We start from the raw sequence: 17,207 nt of genomic DNA, 5'->3' as shown, positions 1-17,207 counted from the left end.
TACTCCGATTTGCGTTTATAATAAACTCGGATATGAAAAGTCTTTCTTATGTTTACGGGTGCTCATTTACATGCTGATTTAATGATTTACAGGTGTCCATTTATTCGAGGAATACGAAGAATGGTGTGGAACGTAAATATATAAGAGGCATGAAATCACGATTTCGTTTCTGTGTCCGATAGTTGATGCGTCGTAAATTTTCCGACGGTATTTCACTGTATATATATTTAGAAACTATTTCTTTTAAGCTAAGATAATATTCTAACTTCGGTTCAGTGAATGGAACAATTGAATCACTAAGAAACTTGTTAACATTTAATAGAACATGTTCTATTATATTCTTTATAAAATTCTGTAAATTATTATTTAACAAAAACTACGTTAGGTGGGTCAGGGACGCTCCACAGTAATACTAAAATAATTTTCATTAATTGTTTTTGTTTATAAATATTTATTTTCTTTAGGAAATCCATTCTGCCCCTCGAGCGATTCGAATTCCGCGCTGCTCCCGCCGCTAGTACGCTGCGTGGCCGGAGAGGGCAGTGCGGACCAGGTGCAAGCCATCGATGGAGTCCAGTGTCGATGTACGAAACAGTACGAAACTGTACGAAACCGAAGGGCAACACAGGACAGCACAGGATGCGATCGTGTGCGATTGTGGTGCGTTCGCGCGACCTTGTCCGTGAGCAATCTACCAATTTAGCTCTGTGGTGTCTTGGACATACTTGGGTGTACTAGAGTTACAAGGCATACCCACATTGTTTATAGATCTGTTTATAAGAAAATAGACAAATTTTTATGAAATGTTATATTACTATATACAATAACAGTGTGTACAACTGTGTATTTTTATAACACCTAACTTTATACATTACTGAGGGATGTTGGAAACGATAAAAGTTACGTACATGTTAATGATTCATAGACTTTACAGTAATTGTACCAAAAATTAAAGACAATGTTATTATTAAGTCACTCTTTGCATTGCAACAGAACGCACGAGTTTCGATGAATCAAAACAATGGCATGTGTAGTGAAGCAAATCAAATACATAAGTTCAGCGACTACCAGGCAGAAAATCATTGGATTCATTGCCAAAATTAAAATACAACTTGTACTTTGTATATGATAAATAGTAGCAGATTCATGTCTACGGATACTTCCTAACTGAATACACCGTATCACATAACCTACAGAAAAGTACAGTCAGTTCCTTGGGCAGTAGAGTCATATCGTAAGACATAACGTACACATTTCTTTTGATTATAAAAGGATAAATTAAACTCAATAGTGTCCATGGAATAACATCAGAAGCATTATATGATTACGATAACTACATTACGGTAAATTGGCTTCTGATTAGCCAGTTCAGGCTTGGTACTTCATTACTTTTAGTTAACGTGCAGCAAAGAAAATGTTGCTTCCTTACATTATGAACTGTTCATAACAAGTAAACATTTTGAAATGTTACATTATGAACAGCAAATAACTTTTACAGAACCTTTTACATCACTTCCATTATTAATCTGGATTAAGATTCTTAAAATGCATGTTCATTTAAAATTTAAGTTACATCATAAGTGTCCGATCTTAACTAGACGTAATCACCACTCAACGTGCACTATCTAATTATTCTCAGAAACCGAGTTCGAAGTACGCGCGAAAGAGACCATAGTCAACCATGGTACCACACTTTTTTTGCTACTGGTATCCGCTGGCTAAATGCACATGAAAATGAAAGAGTACAATGCCTACAGGTCTCTAGTAATTTTCGTAACGCAGATCAGGACTCTACGTGTCCTTGCAATTGGCCAACCATTCTTCGAACCCAGCCAGCCTGACTTTGCCCTGCCGAAACATCATCCCTGTCTTCGTTTTCCAATGTCTTTCCCTCCTGACTTTGAGATTCTTCCATTGAGGATCGGTACGTCGCTTCGTGACATTCCACTAATTTAGCGACATTAGATGCCTCTTCTTGTGCGCATAAAATTTTCGCTCTTACCTTTAGATAATCAGGCTTTCTCGCTACGCTTGGTTTGATCTTTTGCCCGTCGCTCAAGCCGTTACTTGGCTCTGCAACAACTTCTGTTCTTTTTTTTGCAGGTACAGGAGGTGCGATCTTCCTGTTCCCACAAGGCGAAGGTGTATCTGACTTTTGAACAGGTGTGCTAGTTTGTGTACAAACTGCAAGCACCTCGTCGACGTCGCTAAATATTGCACTATCCCGAAAAGCGTCGTTGGTGTCGGTATCCACGTAGTTCTCTATTGACTCAAAAGACCTTTCATAGAAACCATCGGCTTCGATTTCCTGACGCTCGGACATAATCACTGCCTTGTCTTGCTCGGGTTCCGATTTTGGTGTGTTTCCAATAACTGCGGGCGAGAATTCGGATCTTTTGTCAACGAACAACGTAGTTGGATCCGCGTAATCGGACTGGGCGATCCGAGCACCGAGACCAGAACTACCTTGTTTGTAGTACAACGAAGGGATTCGCACGGATGAAGATCCTCCCGTTGCACACCCTACCACCTCTTCAACGTCCGACGAGGTCTCTCTCGACGACCTCAACTTATTCCTTTTCCTATATTTACCATGACTCGAAGAACGAAAGTGCTTTGTCCTCTCGAGTTCCTCGCTGCATTCGAGAGTTTCCGTGCTCACGGTTGTTCGTAGCCCCTGCAGTCTACTTCCAGCTTTGGACAGAACGTTCTTGAAAATGGTACTTCCATTCCCGTTGGCTCTGTAAATCTTATGATCGGGGTGGATGTTAGTCGAAGTAGAAGACACCTGCAGCTCGGAGTAGGCATCCGTCAGAGAGTCTTCCAAGGTGTAAAAGAAGGTCGACGTCGACGTGGAGTTACACGTAGGGAACTTAGCGATTCTACCTCCGGGCTGGCAAGAGGAAGCGTACCTTTCCATATCTTCTAAGTTGATTTCAGCCGGTTTGTCGGAAGCAATGGTGAACGGACGCTCGCTCATCGGCTTCCCGTCCCTCTGCAAGAATCTGGACTTCGTTATGTGAGGATGCGAGTTAGGATGAATTTGGAAACTTCGTGGCAAAGAGCCGCACTTTTGCGGCGACGTTGGTAACCCTTCGCACAGCTTGGTTAACCACACGGCAGGTCTGGTAGGGCTGTCGTTTCCATCCACGCCCTTTTCATCCTGCAAGCCATCCCAAACGTGTTGCAGATTATCGTAATTCCCGAAACCTTTCGATTCCTTCGCGTCTTCTGCATTGTTTTCCGGTTCTGTATTAATCGTCTTCGTTTCTTCCGGTTTGTTACCGGTATCGTTGGATGCCGGCTCCGGGGCAGTATCCTCGTTTCCAGACGTCGAGTTCTCTCTTATCCTCAAAGCAGTTTTGATGATCTTGCTATCGGTAACGATACTTTGCCTCTTGAAGGCCTCGAATAGCGCTCTTTTTTCGTGGACTCGGTTGTTTCTACTCTTCACGGCGGAGTCAGGGGATGCTTCCTTGTCGTTCTCCGTCCGAAGATTGTCGTAACGCAATCGCAACGAGGACTGATTGTCACGGGATGTGGGTGGCGTTAATGAGTTCCACGCGTTATTGACTCTGACCATTCTCTGTTCGCGACGAGCGGAACGAGCGCGACCATTTCTGTTATTGGCGGCCGATTCGGTCGCGTAATTGGAGCTTTCCGTGTCGCTCTCGTCCGAAGTATCCGCCGACATGTGCTTGATGAACCGCTGCTGTTGTCTGACGTTAATAATACTGTTGGTTCGCTGCTTCTCGAGAAGCTTTTGGAACTCTTGATTCTGCATAAGAATGTGACCGACGATTTGTTCCACGGTTTGTGCCTGCACTTGTTGCTCGTTATTGTCTTTGGTTTCTGTGGGTGAAAGACCGATGCCGTGCGAATTAACCGAGGAGTCGTCATCCTCGTTAGGCAATGGGCTGCAATCGGCTTCGACGGTTGTAGACTCGGTGTCTACGCTGTTCTCCTTATGCTCCTCGTCCGATTGATTTAAACACACGTAAGACTGGAAACCGGGCTCCGACTTTCTTCTCCAGTTAGTAAAACGGTCCTAGAAATTTATAGGATTAAATTATTTGTTCAGTAGAGGTCAGATATAAAATATATCTATTTTTGTAGGCACAATGTTAATATAAAAAACTTTATTTTACCAATTGTTTGTATTCAGCAATATATTACCTTAACTTTTGAGGCGCGTGCATCCAATGATCTGTTAAGACTTCGGTCTCTACTGCCGTGAATTGCATCTTCCGTTTGGTTTTTACGCGTTGACGAGGGTGAATGCTAAGGTGAACGTTAAAACATTTTAATTTAATAGTAACTTCTAACTCGGGTGATAAAACATCGTACGAAATTTGAAAAGTAATGTTTACCTCGGTGTCAGGCGCGTTGCTGTCACTCTTCCTTCCTTTCTTCAATTTTTGCCTCAGACCTGTTTCGGATCTTCGCCTCTCTCTGTCTTGCTTTCGTTTCTCTAAATATTCAGGCGGTGCCGAATGTTGCTTTTTCGCCAATCCCTTGTCCACCACGCCATCTTCTGCAGCATTGCATATCCACGCGTAAGAATTATTACTGTCCGAGGTTATTTCCTAAACATTAGTAACGATTAATACCTTCAGGAGGCGTTTGACCAAGTTGCATGACCAGTTGTCTAGCGTGGGACGGTATCACAGCATTGTAGTTTTCAAGAATTACCCTCTTAATTTGCAGGGTCCACTCTCTCTTTTGTTCCAAGTTTCGTGCCTTGAATCATAAAAAATGTATCATTAATCCGTTTTTAAAGTAGGGTTTAATTCTTGAATAAGTACAAGTTTTAATTACAATTAGATTAACATTACTATGGGTGGAGTGTAAAAATTAAATACTGGACTTAAAACTATCCCGATTCAACAATTGCTCATTTCTACAGACTCTAAGAGCATATGCATATGTGTATACTCTTTAGAATACTAAAATTACGACTCACCTATCCATGCATGCATGCTGGAACAGCGCATCGATAAGTTATCGCGATAAGTGCATTATCCGTGAAAAGGTATGCTTACCTGCAGAGTATATTGCAGCCGAGGATTGTCAAACGGAATCACGTGAAAACTAAGTGGTTCTCCCGGTATGCTCTCGATCAACATCAGATTTGAACACTGTTAAAAAAAAATATGCAAGTTTTAATCGTCTACCCATTGGCATTGCTGGCGAACTGCCGTTTTATTTTTTCATTTCTTGCGGAATCCACTATGACAACTGCATACCCCAATATGAGCTTTATAAACTAGAAGGCCATCTTCCTTCTTCTTCGTAAGAAGAAGCATCCGCTCGAACAGGAAAGCATGCCTTGGAGCTTTGGCACCTCGCATTCGGAATCTGCCTTCGGCAACCAGTTCCCCACTAGTGGTCAGATCTGGTCCACACCATCCATACAGAAGCGACTGAATCTCTTGGACGCGCACGGCGTGCTCGTGCCTCCTCTTCATGGCGTTGATGTGTTTCGCGATACCGGTCATGGTAGTCAGAGCACTCTCGATAGCGCTTCTACCTTCAGCCTCCTTTTCTCTCTCCACTGCGCCTGCACCATATTCCTTTGATAAGTTCTGCAAAAAGTTCCCCAAGTTACCGAATATGGAAGTGCACCGCGTTGGACGCCCGCGAGATTCCGCGATAACTATTAATACTAAGAGCGTTAATCGATATATCATAATTACTTGTAAGAGCAGATGGTACTTCAAGATTCTCTGTACAGGTTTCAGCAGAAATGACCCCAGAGGTAACGCATGGCCAAGAGCTGCTTGCCTTTCTCGGAAAGCGTTCGCTGTAACTTCTTGACCCATCAGATCGGTCAGTACGGAAACTGTCCTGAAATTGTCTGGATTAGTACACACGAGTAAACTGGAATCACGACTCGGATAGTGAGAGAAATAAGCCTCCCCTTGTTCACACCAGAAATGAAGTGCGCAAGATAACTCATGCCAGTGTAGCACATTATAGTATATTCCGTTCACGATTTCTTCCGAACTGATTCAATGCTTGTTAAATGTTGTATTTATGTGCTAATTTATACAGCACCTTGAATAAAATGAAACAAACGACAGCGACACAGATCACAAAACGTCATTAGATCGCAGTGCAATAAACTAGATACATGTAAAATATATAGCGAAATTAACTCATTGGCATGATAGAAAAAATAAATAAAATTGTTGTAATCGTTATAGTGAATAGAAAAATGACTCACCGAGGGTAATTGGTACAATATTCGGTGTACACTTTAAATCCCGAATTGTGCTTGATGAAAGTATTTGCCATGCAAATCGGATCCAAGCTGCAATTTTCTAATTCCTTCAGAAACTCCCTGGAAACGAAAAAAATCGTCTCTTGTATTTGAAACTATTTACGAGACGAGTAATCGACGAAAGAGGGAACTCACCTATTAAATTGGAATATATCTTCAATGTTGCTAAACAAATCGTTGAGTTGTAGGTGGTGCACCAAGGAGGCTGGATCGTCTCTCCAAAATATGAGATAACCCTGAAACAATGTTGGAATATTTATTCGTCCACTGTACCAGCCGGGGAGTCGTCTTATCTTCAACGGGGTAGGAAAACGTGGTGCAACGTGCCAAGCGAATCAAACCAGTTCCATTCCTGTATCATTACGATTGACTGCAAGGACAACCAACCGATAGGGTCGACTCTGCCTACACGTGGAGTAAAACTCGGTTTGCACATTGAGTCACGCTTTCACCTTCGTAACGTATATTCTTGGCAAACAACTCGATTGTGAACATCCTAATTAGCTCCGGGGAAAGATTAGCGAGGACCGAAAGAGTAGGAAGACGCGATGGCGTCGATCGAGAAAACTGATTGAAACCCGCGCCCGGCAGCCAAAGCCAAAGAGAATATCCTGAATCCCTGTCCGCTCCATTTCTATAAATAACAGCGGTTAATGGCACACAGAGGAGACATTCACTTGGTTACTAATTCTACTTCTCGCTAAATCACTCGCTCTTTAACCGCCACATTATCTATCAACGTGTATTACGTGTAATTATTTAGCCGGTTACATCTTGTAAATTATACGGTGATTCGAATGTATTACTTCCTGGTCCACACATTATCGTAAGTGCGTTTAATCTTTCGGTGATTGCACATAATGCCGTAGGTTGGAACACGAGGTGCCAAGAGTTAAAGGTCTAGCGCGAAATTTATCTACGTTCCTGCTAACGGTATCGTTATACGGATTATGAAAATTAAATATCGAAGCGGTGTAAGAATTTTTGTGACCCGTTGTACGAGCATTTCTTATTTCCCGTTTAACCTCGGCAATTCTTCGGTAATTTAATGATCATTTCATTTTCGTAGATTACCTGAATAACCTGGCGAAGGTGCTCCACGTATACCGCTTCAGTGTCCACGATCTCGAGAAGAACTCTTTCGACGGGATTGCGATGAGGATCGCAGTATCTTGGCCTGTTATACATAGGCGAATCTCCCTCGGCGCTATCTCTACATTGACTACCGCTGCCATCTCCCATTCGACAGCTTGCTTCTGACACGGTCACAACGCCGCTATCTCCAGACCCTAATAAGTATAGCAATCGCACGTTATTATTTGCCCGGCAATTAGTGTCTGCGCAATCTCAACCGCAATTATGAAAAATACTACGTGGAATTGCGTTTTAGTCAAGTGTCACTCTTACAGACATTGGATACGACTATTTGCGTGTATTTCCGAGGTACAGATGGAGTAAATCGGTTAACGATTCTTTAACACAATGCAGACATGAAAACTAATAAAAATAAATACATGGAAATACGTTTCTAACGATTCGCTCATTCGACGAGCCACTTTGAATTTCGAAACGTGGAACTTGGATTTGGAATCTGCGACCTCGCAAACCGTCGGAACAAATTCTGGCGCAAATATGTCGAGGAAGTCGATTAATGCGAATTGCACGCGCATCGTTGGCTGTTTCATCTCGTCGCGTCGTGCGGGTGGAATTGCATAAACTTCCGCTGCAACGACCCCGTGGTAGTAACCCTCGTATAAACCGTCCCATTAACGAATTGCTCCGGTACGAATACCCGACGTCTCCATAGACTAGAACGTTAGGGGGTAATCTCCTTGAATTTATATCCCTCCCGGTAAAAGATGTTCAACTAATAAATAATAAACCATGCTGGGTTACATTCTTGACAAAAATACTCATTTCCTATCCACGCGTAAACGTGAAACAATTGGCTTGAAAACATTAATCCTATGCCCTCAAGAGGCGGCTCTCAGTAGCCACTTGGTTTGGTGCATCAATTAGGCGAATGAGAGGCAACAATGACATTCATTTGACTAGGATAAACTTGAAAGCCTCGATTGCAACGGGCAATGCGCAAAATACAAAAAGAGCCTAGGTCCTCGAGTCGCTGGTTCCTCCACCAGAAAATACGTCGAGTGCAAAGGGTTAACTACTCCTTAGATCCCTGTTCCGGGTCGCAAAATCTCCAGCTTGAACATGTATTCTTATCATGATCACGATCAAGATCCTCATAAATGAATTTCTTTCCAGAGGAAATGAAATCCCGCAGGGGTTGCAGAACCAGAGCCGTCGATAAGGGGCGATCCAAAAGTTCGAGGTATCGAAGCGAGCGACTTCCCGAGGTCGGTCGGCGAGTTACCTTGGGAGCTGGCACAGGTGTCGGCGAGCGATTCGACGGAGGCCAAATAAGGATTGGCGGCGCACGCGTTTCCCTGATTGCTGCACCCACTGGAGGAGGTGCTGGAAGCGATGGAGCTCCCCGAGAGGGGCCTGCCGGTGGCCCTGCACCTTCTGGTGTACCCGAGGGGTGTCAGCCCATACACGGGCTTCTCCTCGGCGGCGTTCGCCAGCTGGCCATGGGCCACGGCGAGTTCTACCCCGCGGTCGTCCTTGTTCCCCGGCTTGTCGTCCTCCTCGCGAGTGGCCATTTCCGCGCGACTCGATTCCCGGGGTTTCGACTCCTCCGGTTTCCGCTCGCGGCGAGACTTGGCCAGGACCGATTCCGAGTCGCAGAGCGGCCCAAATATGGACCCGCGGTGGGAATGCGGGACCAGGCTGAGACGCTTCTGAATGGCCGCCGGTATGTTGCAGGTCGACGGCAGGACTACGTGCTCGCCGCACCCGCTGCCCCTACGCACCAGCTCGTCGAACATGCCCAGCAGCTGTGGCACCAGGTCCGTCGACGTACCTGAACAAAAGATAAAACAATTGGTTATTTTTCGCTGATTGCCTATGGAGTAATCTAGTCGAATATGTATACGGATTTTCAGGTTTTAACCAGATGCCGGACTCTTGGAACGCCGGCTAGGTGTACACGTTCGTGACTCGGAGTCCCGTTCAACGGTGGTGCACCGTACGCCGCGGCGAAAGGATTAAGGAAGACTTGAATCGAGGGCAAAATGCATGCCTTGTCCAAGTACCGTACCAGTTTCAAGGCTTAGAACTCGTACAAATTGTAGGGATGTAATCCAGTGTAAAAGAAATTCGAGGGTTCGATCATTTGGACGGAATCGCAATGCCAACATTGTGCGCGGAATTACGTGCCGTTTTCGTCTCGCTCACATACCCGCGAGTCCGATTCTCGTTACCCTCAAATTCCGAATGGGTATTCTCATTTACAAAGAAAACTAAACGCAATTCTACGTAAAAAAAACAAAGTATATTCTTTAATATTAAGGAGTCCACTAGGCCAAAGAAGAGCCATCGTTCGGTGGCACTAAAATGCTAATGAGGCTTCAACCTGGCGCTTTTGGGCGACAAAATGCGAGGAAAGAAACTAGAAAATGTCCCTCGCGCGCAGATTAAGACCCGGCTCTCTGAACTTGAGGATGTCGCGAGCGTCTCTCGGGGCTAAGGCCCGCGTCGCTGGGAAGTTAACTCGGCAAAGTCGGTTAACCAAACAGACAACCGAAGGTGGTTTCCAATTTCCTTGGCGGCGGACGTGAAATCGCGTCTGCTCTACACCGCGTTGCCGTGTCGCCCAAGCATTCTGCATATTACGGTCCACCCTTTCCTTTTGCTGCAACATCATCTTGTCTCTAGAAGCGAGCTCGTTCGCAAACCACCGTCGTCTCGCTCGGCTGGGACTCTAGCTAATAATAGGGCAGCTCTGACTTTCGTCTTCGCGCATGAGCTTACAGCGCGAGGACATGGACATCATCGAGAAGCTGGGGAGGCAGCTCGCATTTTACCGCGGAATAAAAGAGGGGATAAAAAGAGAATGCAAAAAAGAGGCACGTCTCGCCGACGTGCAAAGATATTCGTCCGCTGGTGGTGTTCGCATAAATTAAATCGGGCGACTCGAGTTTGCTCGCCGTTAGTTATCCGCGCGAATTAAATCGACGCAAATCGCTCGGTGTTGTTTATGTAGATTCACCGATAGGCTTTGCTTTCGTTATTATCCGTAGATTGTGTTATGTATCACGGTATTAGTTAAAATCGCGCGAACTGAACCGAGGTTCGATGAAACTTTAGTTATTTATATTCACGGCGTGAATCGATTCGATAATTTCTTCTTTCAAATTTACCTACTGTCATGATCTCTTCTCATCACAAAATATTGAATACGAAACACGAGATAATGGTAAGAAATAATGTTAAGTACAAGTTAGTACTGAGAATAAAGTTCTCGTTTTTACATCGGTCTCCATGATTTAAGTACAGAAAATGGCAGCAGTGTAATATCCGAGGAGAGCACTTTTCGAAAAGGACTTTAGCGGCTCATATTGTCGTACCTTACAATCGTCATTCGGTCGGAGCTAAAACGAAATGGTGAATGCCTTTAAATATGACATCACTAGCTTTTCTAATGGTTCAAAAGCAGGCTTATCACTCACGGGTGTACGCAACTATTTTGCAACCATCGCATTCACCTGGAAGATCCTTGCGCATTATGCAAAGTAGCGAGGTATATTCGAGCCGTATGCACATTTTCCAGGTTTCGAAATCTGCTTCCTCGATGAAGCGATTTGCTTCCAAGATCGCGTGCCCCACCCCATAGAGGAAAGCGGAGTCCGCGTCCGACATATTGGATAACGAGAGTTTCATTCAAAAGCAATTCTCTGGACACGGGATAGGGTATTGAAGCTGCTCACATGCAACGGGCTCTGCACACACAAGTGCACTGAACCTTCTGCGAGTAAGTACCTCCGTCGATATTTATACTATTTATCGCTGGGCAGACCCATAATAACGCGGAGATCCGGCCTTCCGAAATAGGAGGTCGGACGGGGATTTAGGTAGGTTGTATCTATTTCTACTTTGACTTTTAATCGACCTCACCACGTGCGGCCGTTTCAAAGGACTCGGCGGGTTCTCAAAAAAGATTTTATCGAGCCCTCGGGAAGAAAGAGGGTACTATTCCCAAATCTGCGGAGCAGCGGCCATGTCGTCTAATGAGCGAAATTCTTTTTCCTCAGGTCAGGGCTGTAACTCAGGTTGTGTGTTTAAAAACTGTGAGGCACTACGTGGCCATTTCCGGCATCGGCTATGGAGTCCCTAAGACCGGAACCAGTTTTGAAATAGATCGTTCGGGATCGAAATAATTTCCAGCAACTTCCGCTGCGGCATTTTCTTCGTGCTCGCTCGCGCTTTCGTTCATTGAATAACTAGTAACGGGCGCGAACCAATTGCACGCGAGATTACCTTGTTAACCCCTCTATGTTTCCTTTGTAGCCGAGATTGGAGTACTCGAAGAGTCAAAGGACCAAAATAAAAATGCTTTTTCAACATATGATGCCCAGATGAGGAAGCTCGAGACACGGACTTTGTTGATAAGGCCATTATCCACCCTTTTCCCCTGTTTTTCGGGAGGAAATTTGAAGGACGACTGAATAACAGTTTCTGAGGTAAACGTAAATCTCTGCGTCCTTATGCTGGAAGCGTATTACCCGCACATTTCCGTGAACCCGTAAATAGTAAATTTCATTCGCAGCACGTGCAATAACACAGTTACGGAAAACACGCACTGAATTATTTCCACCCTAGTCTCGGTAGAAACTAAATTTGGGATTTTTAACGGCAACTCAACTGAGTTTTCGGGCCGAAGAAAAATGGAGAACAAGACAGAGGAGGGCAACGCGAGATGAAATCCTTCCCTGATGAGCCGACAGGAAACAATCACGGGATGAAATACACGGGCGAATTTGTTCGTGTCAAATCCGTATAAAAACCGGTCGCATCTAAACAGCAATTGATGGGAGAATTACAAGGGACCAAATGACAAGGTCCCTTTGGGACCACCTACCGAACCGCTCTGCCCAGATTTTAACGAACTTCATGCTTGCTGGAAAGAGCCGTTCCCACGAAAGCACTAAACGCTCGATTTTCTTTAGCGAGTTTAGCCGAAGCTGCCTCTTTAAAGGGTTCCAGGCTGGCGCGAGGGCTGACTGTCGTGGATGGGGAGAAAAAAAGGAGAAACCGAGAGAAGCTCGACGACGAAAAGCAGCGCAGAGGGTATCCCTGAGTGGCGGCGAGTAACAGTGGGCAACAGTGAGTTCGAGAGCCTCTGGGGGTCCGAGAGGTTGTCGGCGATTTTCTTGGACCTCGTTGAGTCACCGCAGCTCACGGACCTCGGATAGGAGTCACCGCTAGTCCTCGCTAGTTACTACTACTACTCGTCGTTACTATACTACGGTCGATGGTGTTAGTGGATGCTGCTCCGTTGCTAGTCAAGCGCGTCTCTACCTCCGGGAAAGCCTTGCCGCATCCCACGTTGCAAGCCGCTCGTCAGTTTCTTTTCTCAACGAGAGATCTATTATAGACTTTGCATACATTAAAGACGGAGTTGAATGGTTTAATGTCGCAACTTTCGTCGTTTAATAGAAATCATAGAATTCAGGAACTGAAAGTAACTTGGGCATAAAATCCCCTACAAGGTGCAGTAAAAGTGTTGCTACATGGTGCAACTGTTATTATTCGCAAATTTATATACATGTTTGTTACCGGCAATGCGATAAATCGGGCATTGTGCGGAGTAACCGAGCAAAGGATAAAAGAACAGTCACTGCCCGAATTTAACACGTTGCCCATAGCGTATATAAAGGATATGTTAAATAACTTTTTATCCTTTAGATACCATTTGATCGTTGCATGATTTCCCGTAAAAAAAAAAATTAAGTTTGTAGGAATGTGCTAATAAAATGTACGTATGATCGAATTGTTTAAATTAGTAATTTACGATTGCTGCGCGAGTTGCCGAAAGAGAGGCTGGGCTGGATCTAAATTACTTCCCGACTGCAGTGATTGTTGCCACGGTGCATCCCGAAAGCTATGCAGCATCCCGAAAGCTATGTAGCATCCCGTGGCACGAGACAGGGTCGATGCTTGGGTACTCGGGCGTTCCATCGGTGCCCGTGAATTCTTGGCATTTCTCCTGCCGGCGGTCGTCCCTCTTAGAAATGTCTCCTAAATCGAGGTCTCGAAATATATTCGTATATGTGTACAAATATATATTTTACGTTTCTAATTTTGGGGAAGGTTTTAAATTATAAACCGCGTTTAATAATAGTCTCACGATAACTCATGATGGATTAAAAAACACGAAAGAATTACTATTTTTTCTTTTATTTATGGGAAACCAAAGAAGGTCGCAATTACTGTACTTAGAAAAAATTAATCCGACCGTCCCAGAGATTTCCCTTTCCTCAGGGTTAACCATTACGATGTTCATCTCTCCAAGGTCCACTTTAACCAGGCTATAAATTTTACCTACGGTTATTTGTTTATGGCACAGTTGAGGAGTGCCAACGCTGGCGCGAAAACATATCCTGCGATTCTATTATGGGAGTGTTGTATAAATATTGCGGATTAATACGAAATAGTACAGCTGTTTGGCCCCTCGAATTCCTAGGCTAACGCTCCGATGTTAATTTAATTTATTCATTGCGAGAAATCACGTAGTTTGATGAAAAATCGAGGGAACGATGAAAAACTATAACTTGACACAACTCTAAAACTGCCCTAATTAACGGATGTTATCGCAAATACACAGACACGTCATAACTCATTGTCGACCGGCAATATATAATCTTCGACGGAAGTGCCGTTGAATCATGTGGAGGTTACGCAAGGATCGAGAGGGAATAATGTGTACGACGTCTCAGAGGTTAGTCAAAGCTAAAGTGCTTCTGGTTTACCGTGTCAAGAGTTCGAGTGTTCTTCATTCACGAATATTGTGTCATCCTGATAAGCGACGCGCGTGACTGCTTCTTAGAAAAAATATTTCAAATACCTCGTTGTATTTGAACTAGGTGGGCGAATCTTCAAAAGATTGCAGTACCTACTAAAGCCTAAAACGATCTAAAACTATTCACAACAAAGTATAACATTTATCTCCATCTCCTGAATAATGATTATTTCGTGCCTTAGTAGACCACATTAAATGAATGAAAAAATTTCTCTTATCAATATTTAGCATCAGGGCGTGAAAATTCGAGCCTCCTCACGTGTACCCGGTATAATAAATAAGAATCAGAACAAAGTGTTTTCCTTTAGCGACGAAGAATTGTTCACGAAATCGCAAACAAGCTTGGTAACATCCACTGGGTAATAAAATGTATGTCGCCGCAATGTCGAGTATATCGCTTGTCAGTCATGAAGATCCCTGGAAGATCATTAGACGCGCGGTGCGCGGGAAATTAAACGGCCATGTAAGAAAGAATTCTCAGGAAAGCGGCCTACGATTACGAAAAGAACGTTCCGCGAACTAATCGTGCAAACGGAAATGGAAGTGAACGTTCCTAATCACTTTTCATTGCAGGTTGCAGCGTTCGATCAACGCGGAGCGTTGCATCGAGCATGCGTCGAGCCATTAGGCGCACCCGGAGCCAATGAAAGTGCAGATAAAGTGCGTTATAAAAGACCCTAGGAAGTCCGAGCCGAAGAAAGCAGGGAACCAAAAACGCTCGCTAATGATCCGCGCAAGAAAGTGGAACGTATCGGCGCCGATGATTCCGCGGCGTGTACAATGCAAATTAAAATCAATTTAATCCGATGCAGTCCGCCCGATAAGGATTATTAACTAAGTTCCGGCTAGTGTGCACGGTTTAATTAAATGCAAGTCGCCATGCCGACACTTCATTGTATACCTATGAAGGTGGAAGTCCGGAATGCCCGCGAGAAGCGGCGAGGAATTTTCTCGGGCTACTAATCGCGAGAAGCGTTGACTTTTTTACTTCTGCTGACTCAGGGATGTCTAAACGATACTCTCAGTCTACTTCCTGCGATGTTGGGAAAAGAACCGAGTGATTTGTCCAACTCTTACTCGGTTATGCTGGAAAAATGTAGTCTCATTCTTGGGGAAATAAGTAATCCTGCCGATCACTGTAAAACGAAATTCAAAGGCTGCTCTTGTACCATCATAAACCTCTAATTGTAAGAATAAGATAGCAGGTCAATTTACTGTAGTAACCGTTATGTATTTTACTTATTTTTACGACAGGTAATGCGTTACATCGAGGATGATCACTTAACGAACAACTCCATATTCAAAGCAAATTAAGTCGTGCCCTGTTTTAGTGGTTAATCGTTCGCAGATATTCGACAAAGATTCCATTGGAGGTATTATCGCAATACGATTGTAATATTATCCATGCCATTCATATCGTACCGTGAACTTGATTCATCCATTGTGTGAAATCTGGAGTCCTCATGTATGGTGGTGCCGACCTCGCGATTATGGTAACTAAGCCGGTTGCAGCAACCACGATATACAGTCAACGCAATTTCAATGAAAGACAGCCATAATCACACGGCCGGTCTCTTGGCAGAAATAACAATTTTCCATCTCCGTTTAATCCTTCTTTAACTTCCACAGACCAGAAGTAGCACGCCAATCCACTCCGCGAGTCGTCCACGTGTCTCACCTTACACCAGATCTTGGCGCACTTTCGTCACCTGATAAATCACGTGCAATCTACGTGAAGCCAGACGTAAAGCACCCAGTTCCGAGTTTGGCCGTCCTGGTTTTGCGATAAGGCCACTTCTCGATTCGAAACTCGTGAAAATAAGGCTCACGTAATACCGACACGTGCCGTTTCGGAATTAAATGCCTCGCGTCGTCACCTCTTGTTACGAGAACATTTCTTTCAAATTAATTTCCAACCCAATTGGACATATAATGTCCCGAAATTAGAGGAAAAGTCGAGCGGTTACGCGCAGATTATTCACTCGGGATGTCGCTTAAGTGTCAAATGGGACACCACGTGGTTCTTAATGGTTCCGCGACAATTCAAGCGAAGCCACTTTCCGTTTTATTCCGAGTGAATCCAAGTGACTTGTTAACGGCATTCTGAGAATGTGATTTATATTACGCCGAAGCCACATAGAGCCATATCGTAGAAATTCAAAACAACTACGGAACAATTCCCGTGGACACGATAAAGATCAAGGAACTCGGTAGAGTTTCGAGCCGGATGCATTTGAGCGATTAGACTACAGTTAATTATCATCCGAGATTAATGGAATTCTTCAGCGAGGTGAAATAACGTACCCAAATGAAAAATTGCGAAATTAATTTTACACATTAATACACATTCTTTTACATCATTATCAAAACAAAAGGCTTTTATTTCCTGTCACCAAAACACCACACTATATTTAAAGCACCTAAAGCCACTCGTCAAAGAGCAATTTCTTCTCTCTTAGCCCAAACGAATTACTTCGAATCAAACCAGATCAATAAAATAATCCGATTAATCCGTCCGCTGAAGTGCCCAAATAACCCCTCGACTCGTTCCTCGCATACCCAAGAAAAGATCAAATTAGGCAATAATTCAGTACCGAAAGAAAATCAATGAAATCAATCCCTCAGGGAATGCGGCTACTCTCCCTCTCCGATCTCTCCGGCACATCGGCACACTCGAAGCGATCACTCGCGTACTCGCTTAAACCGCGATCGATCGGTTCCGGCACTTTAGTCGTTTTCGAGTTCGTGGATTCCAACCTCGTACCCACGGCTATCGAATTCGACAGAGGTTTCGCTGGCGAATTTCGATAACGGCCAACCCGGATGGCCGATAACGCGAGGGTTCCCGTGGGATGAGCGACCGCGAGATCCACACTTCGTGGAACCCGAGCGCTGCGAGAGCGAGCTTCTCGACGGGAACGCAACAGGTACTACTGACCGCGACGGTGGAACTCGGTGGAACTCGGCGGTACCCTAGAACGGAATAGAGTGTGCCCCTCT

General features: G+C 44.4%; 1 protein-coding gene across 3 annotated transcripts in view; it reads right to left on the bottom strand.

The window, feature by feature from the left end:
• Positions 1-760: 760 nt before the first annotated feature.
• LOC105697841 overlaps positions 761-17,207 on the bottom strand; it is a 61,289-nt gene continuing 44,842 nt past the window's right edge. Inside the window, exons 1-13 of one of the 3 annotated variants that reach the window (XM_012421537.1) lie at positions 16,802-17,087; positions 15,630-15,916; positions 8,661-9,209; positions 7,358-7,572; positions 6,419-6,519; positions 6,227-6,343; positions 5,697-5,847; positions 5,247-5,585; positions 5,043-5,138; positions 4,611-4,740; positions 4,371-4,534; positions 4,177-4,281; positions 761-4,048 (exon numbers count right to left, since the gene is read on the bottom strand). In XM_012421537.1, the coding sequence (XP_012276960.1) occupies positions 1,784-4,048; positions 4,177-4,281; positions 4,371-4,534; positions 4,611-4,740; positions 5,043-5,138; positions 5,247-5,585; positions 5,697-5,847; positions 6,227-6,343; positions 6,419-6,519; positions 7,358-7,572; positions 8,661-9,209; positions 15,630-15,672 (4,275 nt within the window). In that variant the 5' untranslated portion in view covers positions 15,673-15,916; positions 16,802-17,087 and the 3' untranslated portion in view covers positions 761-1,783. Of the gene's footprint in view, positions 4,049-4,176; positions 4,282-4,370; positions 4,535-4,610; positions 4,741-5,042; positions 5,139-5,246; positions 5,586-5,696; positions 5,848-6,226; positions 6,344-6,418; positions 6,520-7,357; positions 7,573-8,660; positions 9,210-15,629; positions 15,917-16,801; positions 17,088-17,207 lie in introns of those variants that run through there. The other 2 variants (XM_012421538.1, XM_012421535.1) reach the window with 2 other exon arrangements.

The sequence above is a fragment of the Orussus abietinus genome, unplaced genomic scaffold (genome assembly GCF_000612105.2).
Source record: "Orussus abietinus isolate OABI.00-Male unplaced genomic scaffold, Oabi_2.0 scaffold235, whole genome shotgun sequence".
NCBI lineage: Eukaryota > Metazoa > Arthropoda > Insecta > Hymenoptera > Orussidae > Orussus > Orussus abietinus.
This window is presented reverse-complemented; position numbering and strand designations above follow the sequence as displayed.